This window comes from Anabrus simplex, chromosome 1, assembly GCF_040414725.1.
Source record: "Anabrus simplex isolate iqAnaSimp1 chromosome 1, ASM4041472v1, whole genome shotgun sequence".
NCBI lineage: Eukaryota > Metazoa > Arthropoda > Insecta > Orthoptera > Tettigoniidae > Anabrus > Anabrus simplex.
In genome coordinates, this window is record NC_090265.1 from 700,664,924 (window position 1) to 700,681,120 (window position 16,197).

Below are 16,197 nucleotides of genomic sequence, written 5' to 3' on the forward strand. Positions count from 1 at the left end.
TGTATAAATGTTATACATCGTTTATCAGTAAGACCGATAATCGATTCAGCATCGTGCTATAGAAGTAGTTGCTTGGTCAGTAATACTACAGTTTTGTGCCAGCTTCTGTGCATGTGAGGCACTGTGAGTCGGATCCACTGATCGTTTTAAATTCATATCCGTCCTCACGCTTTGAATTCTGGTCAGTGGAGGATTTTGGACTTTTAAGTTGTCATTTCATTTCGTTTCATTTTGTACCATTAGGGGCCGATGACCTCGATCTTAGGCCCATTTAAACAACAAACATCATCATCACCATCATCATCATCATCATCAAAGTCATGGTCCTGAGAGGTTCATTGTGTTTTTCTTATAAAGAAGACCGAAATTTATAACTGGTACCAATTTCAACTCTTGAAACCTTCTCGTTTCCTTAATATCGCTGTGAATTACAGACAGAATTAAGGACTTTATGTATAAGTTTATATATAGATTTCTTTTTGCTAGTTGCTTTACGTCGCACCGACACAGATAGGTCTTATGGCGACGATGGGACAGGAAAGGCCTAGGAATAGGAAGGAAGCGGCCGTGGACTTAATTAAGGTACAGCCCAAGCATTTGCCTGGTGTGAAAATGGGAAACCACGGAAAACCATCTTCAGGCCTGCCGACAGTGGGGTTCGAACCCACTATCTCCCGAATGCGAGCTCACAGCTGTGCGCTCCTAACCGCACGGCCAACTCGCCCGTAAATAGATTATTATTATTATTATTATTATTATTATTATTATTATTATTATTATTATTATTATTATGCCTTTGCTGGCGAGATGTAGTGTTTACACTGCACTGTGTCTTCTGGTATGGGCTATATCAAATTTGTTACTTTCATTGATCTGTCTCAGTCTCATACTTACCGAGCTCGATAGCTGCAGTCGCTTAAGTGCGGCCAGTATCCAGTATTCGGGAGATAGTAGGTTCGAACCCCACTATCGGCAGCCCTGAAAATGGTTTTCCGTGGTTTCCCATTTTCACACCAGGCAAATGCTGGGGCTGTACCTTAATTAAGGTCACGGCCACTTCCTTCCCACTCCTAGCCCTTCCTTGTCCCATCGTCGCCATAAGACCTATCTGTGTCGGTGCGACGTAAAGCAAGTAGCAAAAAAAAAGTCTCATACTTGGCTTTGACAATATGAAAGTGACTGAGGTATGAGTGATGCTAGTAATACCATTCCTTATGCAGCCAGTCCCTGTTCTGACAAAGACAAAGGCACCTCCGTACAGGCCGTGAAGGCCCTTGGAGGAGTGGAAGGTAAAGGCTTCCACCATTGTTAACCTCGGCACGTGATGGGGGTAGAGTAGTTTGCTCTACGCCCGGCCGCCTCTGCCCCCAGGAATTAACCTGGTACTCATTTGTGGTGTAGGCTGTTGAACCTCAGGGCCATATGCACCTCCAGAAGTGGAAATCTCGTTTCTTAAATTTTATGACTTCCTGACGGGGATTCGAACCCACGTCCTTCCGGGCGAACCGAACATACCTTTACCGCCTCGGCCAGGCAGCCCCTGTCCCTGTTATGAATGGTGTGAAAATATCGCTCATAGGGTCGGTTGGTGCATGCATTTCAGTGGGCTTGGCAGACTGATATGTAATAGCAACGGCTGGCTCGGTGAGGAAAGCAACGGGAAACTACCTTGCTCTTCATTTCCCTAGTATGCCTCTTCAGTAATGCCTAGGCTATTTATGACAGCTGATGGCGGAGCTGCAGAGGATCAAACCAGCCTTCGGGCTGAAAACCCAACATATATTATTATTATTATTATTATTATTATTATTATTATTATTATTATTATTATTAAGGTCGGACCTCTTCCTATGTTTAGAGTTAAGAGCGGATGATTATTAAATAGTGCAATAACCATCAAAACACTCTTATCTTGGTTACGTGATTTAGGGTTTACGTGTGCACCGTGTTAATAAAAGCCACCGTTAATATTACCTTGGTATCGACGCGGTACAGGCTGAAGATAGGGATGGAACGCCGGAACCTGATCGTGGAAGCCCCGAGCATGACGCCTCCCTTACGACGTCGGATCTCAGCATAGAGCCCGTTCCTGTCGTAGAAACTGAAACGGGCGAAATCCATCTCGCGGCAGAACCGAGCATCGTTCATATGGTCCAGGAACACGTCAATATCTTGAGTTGTGCATAAACCTGGAACAAGAAATATTAATAAAATGAACATAAAGAAAGATTTTAAGCTAAATGCCTTATTCTTCTACATAACTAAATTATTAAAATATATCTTCGTTTTACATAAACTACGAGCATTTAGAAGGGGTCTTATAGCGCCTAAAATGCCTATTTTACGGTGTGAGTCGAAAAATGTATGTTTAGTTAATATGCGTTATCTTTTTTTTGGGGGGTACAGTAATGAAATGGTAGTCCGCCTCTGTGGTATAGTGGTTAGTGTGATTAGCTGCCACTCCCGGACGCTCGGGTTTGATTCTCGGCTCTGCCACGAAAATTAAAAAGTGGTACAAGGGCTGGAACGAGGTCCACTCAGCCTCGGGAGGTCAACTGAGTACAGCTGGGTTCGATTTCCACCTCATCCATCTTGGAAGTGGATTTCCGTGGTTTCCCACTTCTCCTCCAGGCAAATGCCGGGATGGTACCTAACTTAAGGCCACGGCCACTTCCTTCCCTCTTCCTTGTCTATCCCTTCCAATCTCCCCATCTCCCCACAAGGCCGCTGTTCAGCATAGCAGGTGAGGCCGCCTGGGCGAGGTACTGGTCATTCTACCCAGTTGTATCTCCCGACCCAATGTCTCACGCTCAAGGACACTGCCCTTGAGGCGGTAGAGGTGGGGTCCCTCGCTGAGTCCGAGGGAAAAGCCAACCGTGGCGGGTGAGCAGATTAAGAAAAGAAAGAAAGAATGGTAAATTTTGAGTATCACAGGATGGATGTGTTTCACAGAACTTGTGATAGTTTGATTGTGGGAAGTTTCTCAATGAAAAATTTAGAGAAAACTATGGTTATGCAGAATGTCACTTTCTTAATAAAAGTACATTTTTGACAGTCAAAATAATTTCTTTACAATATTGTTTTAACAGAAATATTTCAGGTACATTCCTTTACAATGCCATAGAAATAAAGTTTTCCTGCAAACATAGTATAATACGAAATACACAATATACCAAGCAGATGGTCGTGCTGTTAGGGGCGCGCAGCTATGAGCTTGTATTTGGAAGATAGTGGGTTCGAAGCCCCTGTCGATAGCACAGAAGATGGTTTTCCATGTGGTTTACCACTGAACATACATTTTCCGACTCACACCCTAAAATAGGCATTTTAGGCACTGTAAGAACCCTTCTAAATGCTCGTAATTTATGTAAAACGAAAATATATTTTAATAGGAATAGGATGGAAGCGGCCGTGGCCTTAATTAAGGTACAGCCCCAGCATTTGCCTGGTGTGAAAATGAGAAACCACGGAAAACGATCTTCAGGGCTGCCGACAGTGGGGTTCGAACCCACTATCTCCCGGATGCGAGCTCACAGCTGCACGCTCCTAACCGCACGGCCAACTCGCCCGGTAGATAGACACTGGGCCTGAACCTCAGTTAAGGCCACGGACACGTTCCTCCCACTCCTAGCCCTTTCCTATCCCTATCTCACCTTAAGACCTATCTGTGCCGCTGCGACGTAAAGTACATTGAAAAAACACCTCAATATAACAAAAGTTATACTTTTCTATGTCACATTGTTATTCATACAGATGACACTACTTTAAATAAACATACCGGTACGAATAAAATGCTCCATAGCAGCAATCCTAATATTTTGTGGAGTAAATTTTGGCGTTGTCCGCCTCTGTGGTGTAGTGGTTAGCGTGATTAGCTGCCACCCCCGGAGGCCCGGGTTCGATTCCCGGCTCTGCCACGAAATTTGAAAAGTGGTACGAGGGCTGGAACGGGGTCCACTCAGCCTCGGGAGGTCAACTGAGTAGAGGTGGGTTCGATTCCCACCTCAGCCATCCTGGAAGTGGTTTTCCGTGGTTTCCCACTTCTCCTCCAGGCGAATGCCGGGATGGTACCTAACTTAAGGCCACGGCCGCTTCCTTCCCTCTTCCTTGCCTATCCCTTCCAATCTTCCCATCCCTCCACAAGGCCCCTGTTCAGCATAGCAGGTGAGGCCGCCTGGGCGAGGTACTGGTCATACTCCCCAGTTGTATCCCCCGACCAAGAGTCTGAAGCTCCAGGACACTGCCCTTGAGGCGGTAGAGGTGGGATCACTCGCTAAGTCCGAGGGAAAAACCGAACCTGGAGGGTAAACAGATGATGATGATGATGAAATTTTGGCGTTAATGACAGCTTGATATCTACGCTGCATGGAATTTACAAGCCTTTCACACTTTTCACGGCTGATACTGAGCAACTCTTCGATCACCTCTCTTTTTAACTCCTCTTTGGATGAAACATTTCTACTGTGGACCTTACATACATACAAACATACATACATACATACATTATCATTATAGACTGTTATGCCTTTCAGCGTTCAGTCTGCAAGCCTCTGTGAATTTACTAAACGTCGCCACAATCCTCTGTTTGTAACTAGTGTTGTGGCCTCATTTAATTATATACCTCTTATCTTTAAATCGTTAGAAACTGACTCTAACCATCGTCGTCTTGGTTTCCCTCTACTTCTCTTACCCTCCACAGCAGAGTCCATTATTCTCCTAGGTAACCTATCCTCCACCATTCGCCCCACATGACCCCACCACCGAAGCCGGTTTATGCGTACAGCTTCATCCATCGAGTTCATTCCTAAATTAGCCTTTATCTCCTCATTCCGAGTACGCTCCTGCCATTGTTCCCACCTGTTTGTACCAGCAATCATTCTTGCTACTTTCATGTCTGTTACTTCTAACTTATGAATAAGATATCCTGAGTCCACCCAGGTTTCGCTCCCGTAAAGCAAAGTTGGTCTGAAAACAGACCGATGTAAAGATAGTTTCGTCTGGGAGCTGACTTCCTTCTTACAGAATACCGCTGATCGCAACTGCGAGCTCACTGCATTAGCTTTACGACACCTTGATTCAATCTCACTTACTATATTGCCATCCTGGGAGAACACACAACCTAAATACTTGAAATTATCGACCTGTTACAGCTTTGTATCACCAATCTGACATCTGACCTTAGATTTAAAAAAATACCCATAAATGTTCAATTAACGCTGAGGTCAACAGACTGGGGAGGCTTTTTCAATTGTTTTGGAACGTTCCAATTTACCCACTCTTTGTTTAGAGCAGTGGTATGTTTCGGACCACTGAAAAATGTACACATTGTTTAACATTGTTCTTCCGAATGTCATTATACAGTACACTGTGCCTTCGATAAACTGGATATTCCCTACACCTTAGATAACATACACTCCCAAAGCGTAATTGAGCCTCCTCCATATTTCACTGTAGGGTCGGTGGATGCAGAGTGAGTCGCGGCCCACAAGTGGCCAAACTAGTCCGTGGTCCGACAACTCTGCACTCCGACCGGCGAACCGAGCAGAGGAGGGGTGGCCACGGCTCTGAGTTCGAGAGACGGAGAAGTGCTAGTCCCCACCCGTCGGCTGTCCTGAGAATGGTTGTCGTAACCACAAAGATATACACACACCTTGCCTGACCAGGCTTCTAGACAAGTATGACACAACATGTTTTCTCGAATTTTCTCGAGTCTCCAATAATCTATTTACAAATGAATAGAACATTCTATACAGCTTTAGTGACAATGATGCGTTGTTCTGGACTATTACTCTGTGTTGCACAACATTACCTTGGATTTATACATCAGGTAATAATAAATTATATACTATTAATCACATGCTATTACAATAAATGAACTCTTTTTAATATATACACAGCAGATGTATCGTGACATAAAGTCACATGTTTTTTTTTACACAAGACAGATCATACAACACACGAATAATAAATGATACGACAACAATTTATACCAAATGAAGTCCGTACATAACTACTTCTTCATTAATAATAATAATAATAATAATAATAATAATAATAATAATAATAATAGATTTAAACAACTTCATAGCCACACCTCACTAACCCCCCTGTGGGTGGGGCGGTAGAATAACATCCACGGTATCCCCTGCCTGTCGTAAGAGGCGACTAAAAGGGGCCCCAGGTGCTTTGAACTTTGGAGCGTGGATTGGCAACAACGGGGCCCTTAGCTGAGCCCTGGCATTGCTTCCACTTACTTGTGCCAGGCTCCTCACTTTTATCTATCCTATCCGACCTCCCTTGGTCAACTCTTGTTCTTTTCCGACCCCGACGCTATTAGGTTTGCGAGGGCTAGCGAATCTTTCACCTTCACGCCTTTCGTGGCCCTTGTCTTCCTTTGGCCGATATCTTCATTTTTCGAAGTGTCGGATCCCTTCCATTTTTTTTCTCTGATTAGTGTTATATAAAGGATGGTTGCCTAGTTGTACTTCCTCTTAAAACAATAATCACCACCACCACCACCACCACCACTACCTCACTAACCGAGCTCGATATTCCACTATTTACCCATGGATTTAGAGAATTGTTTCCAAGTTATACTAGTCCATTACACTTGCATCATGGTTTTCTGCGGTTTCCAATACTCTTGCACTAAGGCGAATGCCGGGACAGTTTCAGCTCCGAACATCTCTTTCAGAGTATTACATCTCACTAACCTGAGAGACGGCGTTACCGCCTAAGAGGCCCACCGTCCCCTTCAGCAGGGACGGAATGAAAACTTATTTAGTACTAGTAGTATCCAGTATTCGGGAGATAGTAGGTTCAAACCCCACTGTCGGCAGCCCTGAAGATGGTTTTCCGTAGTTTCCCATTTTCACACCAGGCAAATGCTGGGGCTGTACCTTAATTAAGGCCACGGCCGCTTCCTTCCCACTCCTAGCCCTTCCCTGTCCCATCGTCGCCATGAAACCTATCTGTGTCGGCGCGACGTAAAGCAACTAGCAAAAAAAAAAAAACAAAAAAAAAAACGTACTAGTAGTAGATGATGAAACGGTACGCATAAACCGGCGGTTGTGGGGTCATATGAGACGAATGGAGGAAGACAGGTTACCTGGAAGAATAATGGTCATGAGGCTAAGAGAGGTAGAGGGAGACCAAGACGACGATATTTGAGATTACATTTCTAATGATTTAAATATAAGAGGTAAGGAACTAAATGAGCACTCAGAGTTAGTAACAAACAGAGGCATTTAATAAATTCACAGAGGTTTGCAGACTGAAAGCTGAAAAGTATAACAGTTTATAATAAAGATGCATGACGTACAGTATGTATTATCCTCGAACCTCTAGGTTCGATTCCCAGCTGAGGGTTGAAGCGGAGCTCACAATACCTCGAGGGCAACTGGGAAGCTATTGATACAAAAGGCAATGGACGTGGTCACGAAAATCACGCAATGACCATATTACGTTTATAAGAAATTGTTATCTACCTGTATGTTGTCATCTGTCTGCTCCCTTAAACAATGCTCACTTTGCCACAGGTAGAACTGTGGTGTGCGGTTACCTTGAGAAGACGTAGTAAACTTTCCATATCCACGTGCATGACGCTGCAAACAGGAATGTTTTGAAATGTTGCAACACCTGGTTGCTCATTATCACTTAAGTGCGCACAGCTGAAGATAAAGCACTTCCACGAGACAACGTGGCCGTATAAATATTTGTTATAACCCCCACCCCCTGAAGGATGGGAAGAGCATATTTCGACGCTTTTTACACCCTGTCCTAAGAGACAAGGGGGTCCCAACACGGTAGTGAGACCGGTAACCACGTGGGTCTCTGTAGGTGACTTGAGTATCGGTTTCCTTGTTATGATAGGCTCTTCCTTTTCATCAATCAATCAATCAATCAATCAATCAATCAATCAATCAATCAATCAATCAATCAATCAATCAATCAATCAATCAATCAATCAATCAATCAATCAATCAATCAATCGCCACTGATCTACATTTAGGGCAGTCGCCCAGGTGGCAGATTCCATAACTGTTTTTTTTTACCTAGTCTTTTCTTAAATCATTGCAAAAGAATTTAGAAATTAATTGAACATCCTTACCAAAAAAAGCAAATGCAAAGTTACCTCCGTACAGGCCATGAAGGCCCTTGGAGGAGTGCAAGGTAAAGGCTTCCACCATTGTTAACCTCGGCACGTGATGAGGTAGAGTGGTTAGCTCTACGCCCGGCCGCCTTTGCCCCCAGGAATTAACCCGGTACTCATTTTTGGTGTAGGCTGAGTGAACCTCAGGGCCATATGCACCTCCGGAAGTGGAAATCTCGTTTCTTAAATTTTACGACTTCCTGACGGGGATTCGAACCCACGTCCTTCCGGGCGAGAACATCTTTACCACAAACCCTAAATACCATCATAGCTATGTGCAGACATCTGTACCCTTTATTTACAATCCCGTTTATGTGATTACTCCAAACAGATCTTTCCTTATATTAACACCTAAGTCTTTACAATGATCTCCATACGGAACTTGCACCCCATCAACGCAGTAATTAAAACAGAGGCTTTCCCTATTAGTGAAACTCACGACCTGGCTTTTAACCCCGTTTACCTTCATACCATTGCCTGCTGTCCACCTCACATTGTCGAGGTCCTTTAGTAGTTGCTCACAATCTTGTAACTTATTTGTTACTCTATACAGTATAACATCATCCGCAGAAAGCCTTACCTCTGATTCAGTTCTTTACTCATATCATTTATATGTATAAGAAAATATAAAGGTCCAATAATACTGCCTTGAGGAATTCCCTTCTTATTCATTACAGGATCAGATAATGCTTCACCTACACTAATTCTCTGAGTTCTATATTCTATACCTCCCTCACACACACCAATTCCTTAGCAAAAAGAAAAAAAAATGCATTCAACCAGCAGGGATGAAACAGGAAGCATAGACGTATTTACGTAATATTCACTGTACCTATTCAACATTCAAATAATTCTACACACAGACACTCAGTAACCAACACTATATGGTATGCCGCAGTTCGTAGTCAGAGTTCATCTATTATGACGTCATCATGTCTGTTAGGTAAAATCTATCCTTATATTCGCTTACATTATTCTGCAGTTCTTGGTGTAAAGCTTGGTATTGTATGGTAGAAGGCTTTTAATCGCAGTTCTATATAGAACGGTTGTCTTGTCAACTCATAGGTTAGTCTCGAAGGAGCGTTTTCGCCAGACAGATAACTTTTTTAAGATACATGGCCTTCACTCTTTCTAGGGTAGCTAGATTATCCTTCGATAGGTGTTCCCAAGGTAGATAGAGTATATTAGGTAGGCCATTCCCGCTCAAAGCGCTGTCATTGGTTGATCACGCGTGACGTAGCCGGGAGGGCTAGAAGCGCGCGCCTGCATTGCCTGCATGCAGCATAAACCTCGATAATTAGGAAAAATAAGTTCAATTTCTTATAAATAATTAAAAAGCTGGCTTCATTATAATAAAGAGGTACTTTACATACCACCTGCAATCAGTGATATAATACTGTTGATAGAAAATAGAAGAAACTTTAAGTAATTACATCTTAAAAGCCGGCTGTAAGAACAATACATGCATAGAAACACTGGAATAGTTATTGGTTTAAATGTATTTAAAACTCACGTTTTGATGACTTAGAAAGTTGTTGAAGAGGCTGAAGCTGCCCACAGTCGACTCTTTTTCGCTTAATACTTCTTCATAGCATCTATATTATGTTTTTGTTGAGGTGACATATTCTAATGAAAGTCCTAGTTCTGACTACAGCGATATAATATTCTAGTCAAGTTCTGATTTTATTATAGAAGTCAAAGTCTGCATTACTCTTTCACATTTAGAAATATAAATCCCGTGAAAACTACCAAACAGTACATCAAACTGCATAACATTTTGATACCATTCTTCGGTTGGACGAGTAAGGACTTCTTTTGAAATGATTGATAACCAGTCGTGAGGCACTTCCTGTGGCAAGGCAAACATTTCACCTTTGTCACCCAAGCTATCATCAACAGAGCGACATTTGAATGCCAAGTAGCCTGCAAGATATTTGATTGCATCCTGGTTTACGTCTTCAGTTTCGAAGTTCTGGCTCAAGTCTTCCAAGTCTTAACAACTCCAACGTTTCTTCCTGTTCATCTACGGGTACAGTTGTTAACGGCCCCTCAAAAACAACTATATAGAGTTCATTGCTTGCGGAGCTCGAGAAATCTTCCTCGTTATCAGCACCAGGATGAAAAGTACCTGTATCACTCGGCAATGAATTATTTTCAACTTTCACTGACGCACTACAGGAGAGGGGGATTTCATTACTCCCTGTGAGTAATAGAAGTCGAATTCTGTTACGAACTTCAAAAGGAAACGGATTGCTATAAAAAAACTCCTAGGCCACGGGCACGTGGTTTAATCTGGCAGTTAAAATATAAGACATATTTACATGTTCCATGTCTTCAAATAATCCTAAGATAGACTTTGTAAATATTATGAACCCCTTCTGAAACGGAAGTAAAGTTTTCCGTTTACCAAATCTCACTTATGTAATCACCTTTCAGAAAGCGCTTCAGAATATTTTCCTGGCTCCTTAAGTTTAAGCAGTATCCACTCCTAAGGGGAGTCTTTTCATCTTTAGGTGGCCTGAAATTCAACACGTCGAAGGTGTCATTGACTAGCTCGATGAAGTTGCTTTCAGCGTCCTTGTTTAAAGTATACCGCACTGCCAGAGCTGTGCGCCTGGAAAATAACTGCGCAGCCATTCTCACATTCTGACGGGATCTGCCTGTTACACTCAGATGAGCCTCATTAATATGATGTGTAGTTGATAGGTCCCCTGTTTGGGTTTGTAATAGGTGTTCTATTGTCGTCTTCTGAAATTCTGAACCATCAGCTAACGTCAAACATTCATCTAAAAAGTTGTTTCTCAATAATTTCAAGAGGTGGGGTACATCACAGAACACCCACACCTTCCTTTCATCATCCACTGGATTGGCAAAAAGCTCCTGTCCTTGTGTAGGGTACGTTTAGTTCCTTCCACACTTTAAATTTTTGCCCCCCAGGGTCACAAGTTACTGCGACAATATGCATGTCACAAGCCTCAAGTTTAAATTACGTTTCTTAAAAACTCTGACGTCATTGTCACGTCGAAATCATAAAAAAATGGGTTGCTTCCATGCAGCAAAGAGCCCTCGAACCATCGCTACCTGGACGTTGCTGTGAGGCCCTAGTATGCGGTCATCAGATGAATGGTATGAAATACGTTCGTCTATAATCATTTCATCAAATGTTAAAACCGCGATCTTTTCAGACTCCTTGTAATTTACTGCGCACCTCACATTTTGGAAATCTGTGGTACAAGACACCAGTTGTTTTTATCCCCAATTAGTACATTGTGCCATAGCACAATTAACTAAGTATTGTTTAGAAACCTTACTCATCTTTAACACAACAATCAAAACAATACTGACAATGTTACAAGACTGCCTACCACAAAATAGACCTATACTGAAAGTGAGTTCCTTATCGTTCACTGCAACAGCTGCCGACAGACCTCCACGTGACGTCAGCATGAGGCGATGTTACGCTGGAAGCAAAGCGCGGGAGTCGGGAATGAGCTCCCCTGAGGTGTTCCCACGTAATGTCTAAGGGGTATGTCATGATGGGGTCTGTTTGTACGCAGACATTTTTCTCTTAGCAGAATGTAAGCTATTATGAACGTTCTGCCATCTGTTGAATGTATTTGGAAGCTGGGAAAGGTTAGAGAATCAAAGAGTATCTAGCACGGAATAGTATTCTTCCGTGATCAGAGAAGTATATACTCTCTGGCTTGACAGGTAGTAATCAAACATTGCTGCATGCAATGACATTATTAGGAATGAAAATCGCATATCAAAATATTAATGAAAGTGTTAGTCGCTTAGCAACCTGCTAAGTACGGAATGTATTGTGGGTTATGGTAAGTTTTCGCCTGCAATTACTGGAGTGATCATTTAATGATTTGATTTTATGATTACTCAAAGTTTGCTGAACTCACAGATCTACCAATGTCTCATGATTCACCGGCAGGTAATTCCGGAGAGAATAAAACAGAAATGAAGCAAATCGGTCCTGTAGAACGGACGGACGGATTTGCCAAAGATGTTTTAGCAAACTCTTTTAATATATAGATTACAACAGGCAGGATATACCGTGAGTGTATTCTATCGCCCCTATCCACAGAAGGAGGAAAAGGGAAGAGATAAATACAGGTGAATACATGTGTAAAAGTCCAGGAACAGAGGAACGATTTGTGGTTTATGGCGCGTCGAGTTTCATCCAACATTAAAGGCAATATTGACAATTTAGTGGGAGGAAAAGAGTGTCAGATTTATCATCGAACTCAAGAACGTTGTTCATACTGTGTTGTTTATTAACAGTGCAAGATGGAAGATAAAATATGCAACACTCAAAAATAATGGTAATAAATGACATCGTGTGGTTGAAATTTTTGAAGGTATAGTCGTATTCATTTTTCTGTGGAATGGTTGGACTACTACTACTACTACTACTACTACTACTACTACTACTACTACTACTACTACTGTTTTACGTCCCACTAACTAGTTTTCGACGGTTTTTGGAGACGCCGAGATGGGGAAATTTTGTCCCGCAGGAGTTCTTTTAGGTGCCAGTAAATCTGCCGACACGAGGCTGACGTATTTGAGCACCTTCAAATACCATCGGACTGAGTCAGGATCGAACCTGCGAAGCTAGAAGAGAGACCAGTGTCTCAACCGTCTGAGCCACTCAACCCGGCACAAAATGTTTTCATTCCTCCCCTGAACGGAGAGGCGGGCCTCCTAAACGGTGACGCCGTCTCTCAGGCCAGGGGATTTGTATCAAAGAAGGTTAAATCCGGGATAGGCGAGAGAGTTGGCGGCCGTGGTCTATACTGTCCCGGCATTCTCCTTAGTGCAGAAGAATGGAAAACCACTCAGGACAGCCGACGGGGAGACCCGAATGCAAAGGCGTAGAGCTACGGTAGATCCGTGGCCACTTGTGGACCGAGATCCACTCTGCAACCGCCGATTTGCTCTACAACAACAACAACAACAACAACTACTACTACTACTACTACTACTACTACTACTACTAAAATGTTTTTTCATTGCTCCCTTTAAAGGTGGGGGCGGGCCTTCTAGACGAGGACGCCGTCTCTCAGGTGAGGATATTTGTAACGGAGGAGATGTGCGGTGAAGGTGAGGGGGTTGGCAGCCGTAGCCTATACTAGGAACTGTCCCGGCATTCACCTTCGTGCCGGAGAATGGAAAACCACGGAAAACCATACTCAGGGCTGCGACGATGGGAACTAACCCCTCTCCGTCTCCTGAATGCAGAGACGTAGAGCCACGGTAGAGCCGTAGCCACCCCTCCACTGCTCGGTTGGCCGGTGGGAGTGCAGAACTCTCCGACCACGGACCAATCGTGGCAACTTGTGGGACGAGACCCACTCTGCATCCGACCTGGTCTACAATGAAATGATTTGTTTTCATAGTGAGGATGCACTGCATATTTATTAATTCAATTATCAATCTGTCCATTCCTTATTTGCATTTATTTTCGGTATCGTATTTATATGGATATATTTTTGGGCTGGGAGTCTATCTGGAATTTAGTGTCATCAATTTCCCTACACCATGGAAACCATGGCAACCAGTGTTCTTTCTCTACTTATAGCAGGTCAGTATCGTCATCTATACGTTGCTATAATAACCCGCTCTCTCGTCTTCTAAGCCCAGACTCATTTTCATGATGCTATGTTTTAAGGTGTAACAGAGAAATATATGAGTACTCTTTTGACATAAATATGTCTTATGGCTGGGGGTCATCCGAAAATTTGTGTAACGTGACGCGACAGAATCTGGGACGGAAGTATAACCATAGCAACCGTGCATGCTGTGATGTGAGGTATGGATGGGTAGCCAGACAGTGTTACCTAGTAACCGTGCATGCTGTGATGTGAGGTATGGATGGATAGCCAGACAGTGTTACCTAGTAACCGTGCATGCTGTGATGTGAGGTATGGATGGATATTCAGACAATGTTACCTAGCGACCGTGCAGACAGTGGTGTGAGGTATGGATGGATAGTCAGGCAATGTTACCTAGCGACCGTGGAGGCTGTGATGTGAGGTATGGATGGGTAGTCAGACAATGTTACCTAGCGACCGCGCAGGCTGTGATGTGAGGTATGGATGGATAGTCAGACAATGTTACCTAGCGACCGTGGAGGCTGTGATGTGAGGTATGGATGGATAGTCAGGCAATGTTACCTAGCGACCGTGGAGGCTGTGATGTGAGGTATGGATGGATAGTCAGGCAATGTTACCTAGCGACCGTGGAGGCTGTGATGTGAGGTATGGATGGGTAGTCAGACAATGTTACCTAGCGACCGCGCAGGCTGTGATGTGAGGTATGGATGGATAGTCAGGCAATGTTACCTAGCGACCGTGGAGGCTGTGATGTGAGGTATGGATGGGTAGTCAGACAATGTTACCTAGCGACCGCGCAGGCTGTGATGTGAGGTATGGGTGGAGAGTCGGACAGTGTTACCTAGCAACCGTACAGACTATGCCTTATGGGTGGTTGCCATCTGTAATTAGCAGCCGTTGATGGATGGCCATGACGGACAGACATATTTATGATAGTTTGATTTATGCAAAGGGAAAAGTGGTTTTCCCCTTTTTTCAAAAATCAGATTCCAGTACATATTCCAGCTTTTCTGATTACACCTGTTTTTATACCTGTTGCTGCATACCGCACAATATGTTGTATTTCCTTTACAGTTGGAGTATATGGAGTAAGGCAGTTCTCCTTCATTACTCGCTGACAGTCGATCTCTCTTGTTGCAGTCATCTCCGACAAATTACACGCTACGCAATTAGTGGCCATGGAAACAGCTGGCGGGTATATCTCGACACAGACCGGAACGAAAAAGTACGATTTCGGGATATGTCAGACTTCGTCTGCATAGGGCTAATGTTATTAAGTTATGCCATATTTCTGTTTTCCATCACAAAAGTAATGAAGTGCAGTCGAACGAAGTCAGGTGATGCAGGTAATATTAGATTAGGAAATTAAGTCTTAAAGGAAGTAGATGAATATTGTAACTTAGGTAGTAAAATAACTAACGATGGCAGAAGTAAGGAGGACATAAAATGCAGTCTAGCACAAACAAAGAAGAGCTTTCCTATGAAAAGAAATTTGCTCACTTCGAACACTTATATGGGATTTTTTACAAGTTGTTTTACGTCGCACCGATTAGGTCTTATGGCGACGTTGGGATAGGGAAGGGCTAGGAATGGGAAGGAAGAGACCGTGGCCTTAATTAAGGTACAGTCTGGCGTGAAAATGGGAAGCCACAGAAAACAATCTTCAGGATTGCCGACAATGGGGCTTTGAATCTACTATCTCCCGAATACTGGATAATGGCCGCACATAAGCGACTGAAGCTATCGAGTGCGGTGATATGGGAATTAAAAAATATATATTTTTTTGAAGACTTACGTCTGGAGCGTGGCATTGTATGGAAGTGAAACATTGACAATAACTAGCTCAGAAAGAAAGAGCATACAAGCTTTTGAAATGTGGTGTTACAGAAGAATGCTGAAGGTGAGATGGATAGATAGTATTGCGAATCAAGAGATACTGAATCGAATTGGTGAGAGGAAGTCGATTTCGCTAACTTTGACGAGAAGAAGAGATAGAATGATAGGACACATCTTAAGACACCCAGGACTGGTTCAGGTGGTTTTTGAGGGAAGAATAGGCGGTAAGAACGGTAGGGGCAGACCAAGGTATGAATATGACAAACAGATTAGAGCGGCAGGATGCAGTAGTTACGCAGAAATAAAAGGGTCAGCACAGGATCGGCTTGGATGGAGGGCTGCATCAAATCAGTCTATGGACTGATGACTGAAACAACAACACATCATGTTCATAATAAACCAATGCGTCCTGTAGGGATTTCACTAATAAAATAATGGCCCTTTATTTTAAGATGTATAAGACCACTGATCTGAGGGAAAGTAGCTAGTTATGTGACAGCGGACCGTGAAAGAAACAGTTTCTTGCATGACCCTTGAACATTGTTGGTACGGTACTAAAGATAAGGAAAATAACATGGTATG

At 43.2% G+C, this 16,197-nt stretch overlaps 1 protein-coding gene across 1 annotated transcript in view; it reads right to left on the bottom strand.

The window, feature by feature from the left end:
• Positions 1-16,197, bottom strand: part of LOC136857358 (protein THEM6) — a 36,640-nt gene that overhangs the window by 15,322 nt on the left and 5,121 nt on the right. Inside the window, exon 2 of the mRNA XM_067135971.2 lies at positions 1,975-2,189. Within this exon, the coding sequence (XP_066992072.2) occupies positions 1,975-2,189 (215 nt within the window). The remainder of the gene's footprint in view (positions 1-1,974; positions 2,190-16,197) is intronic.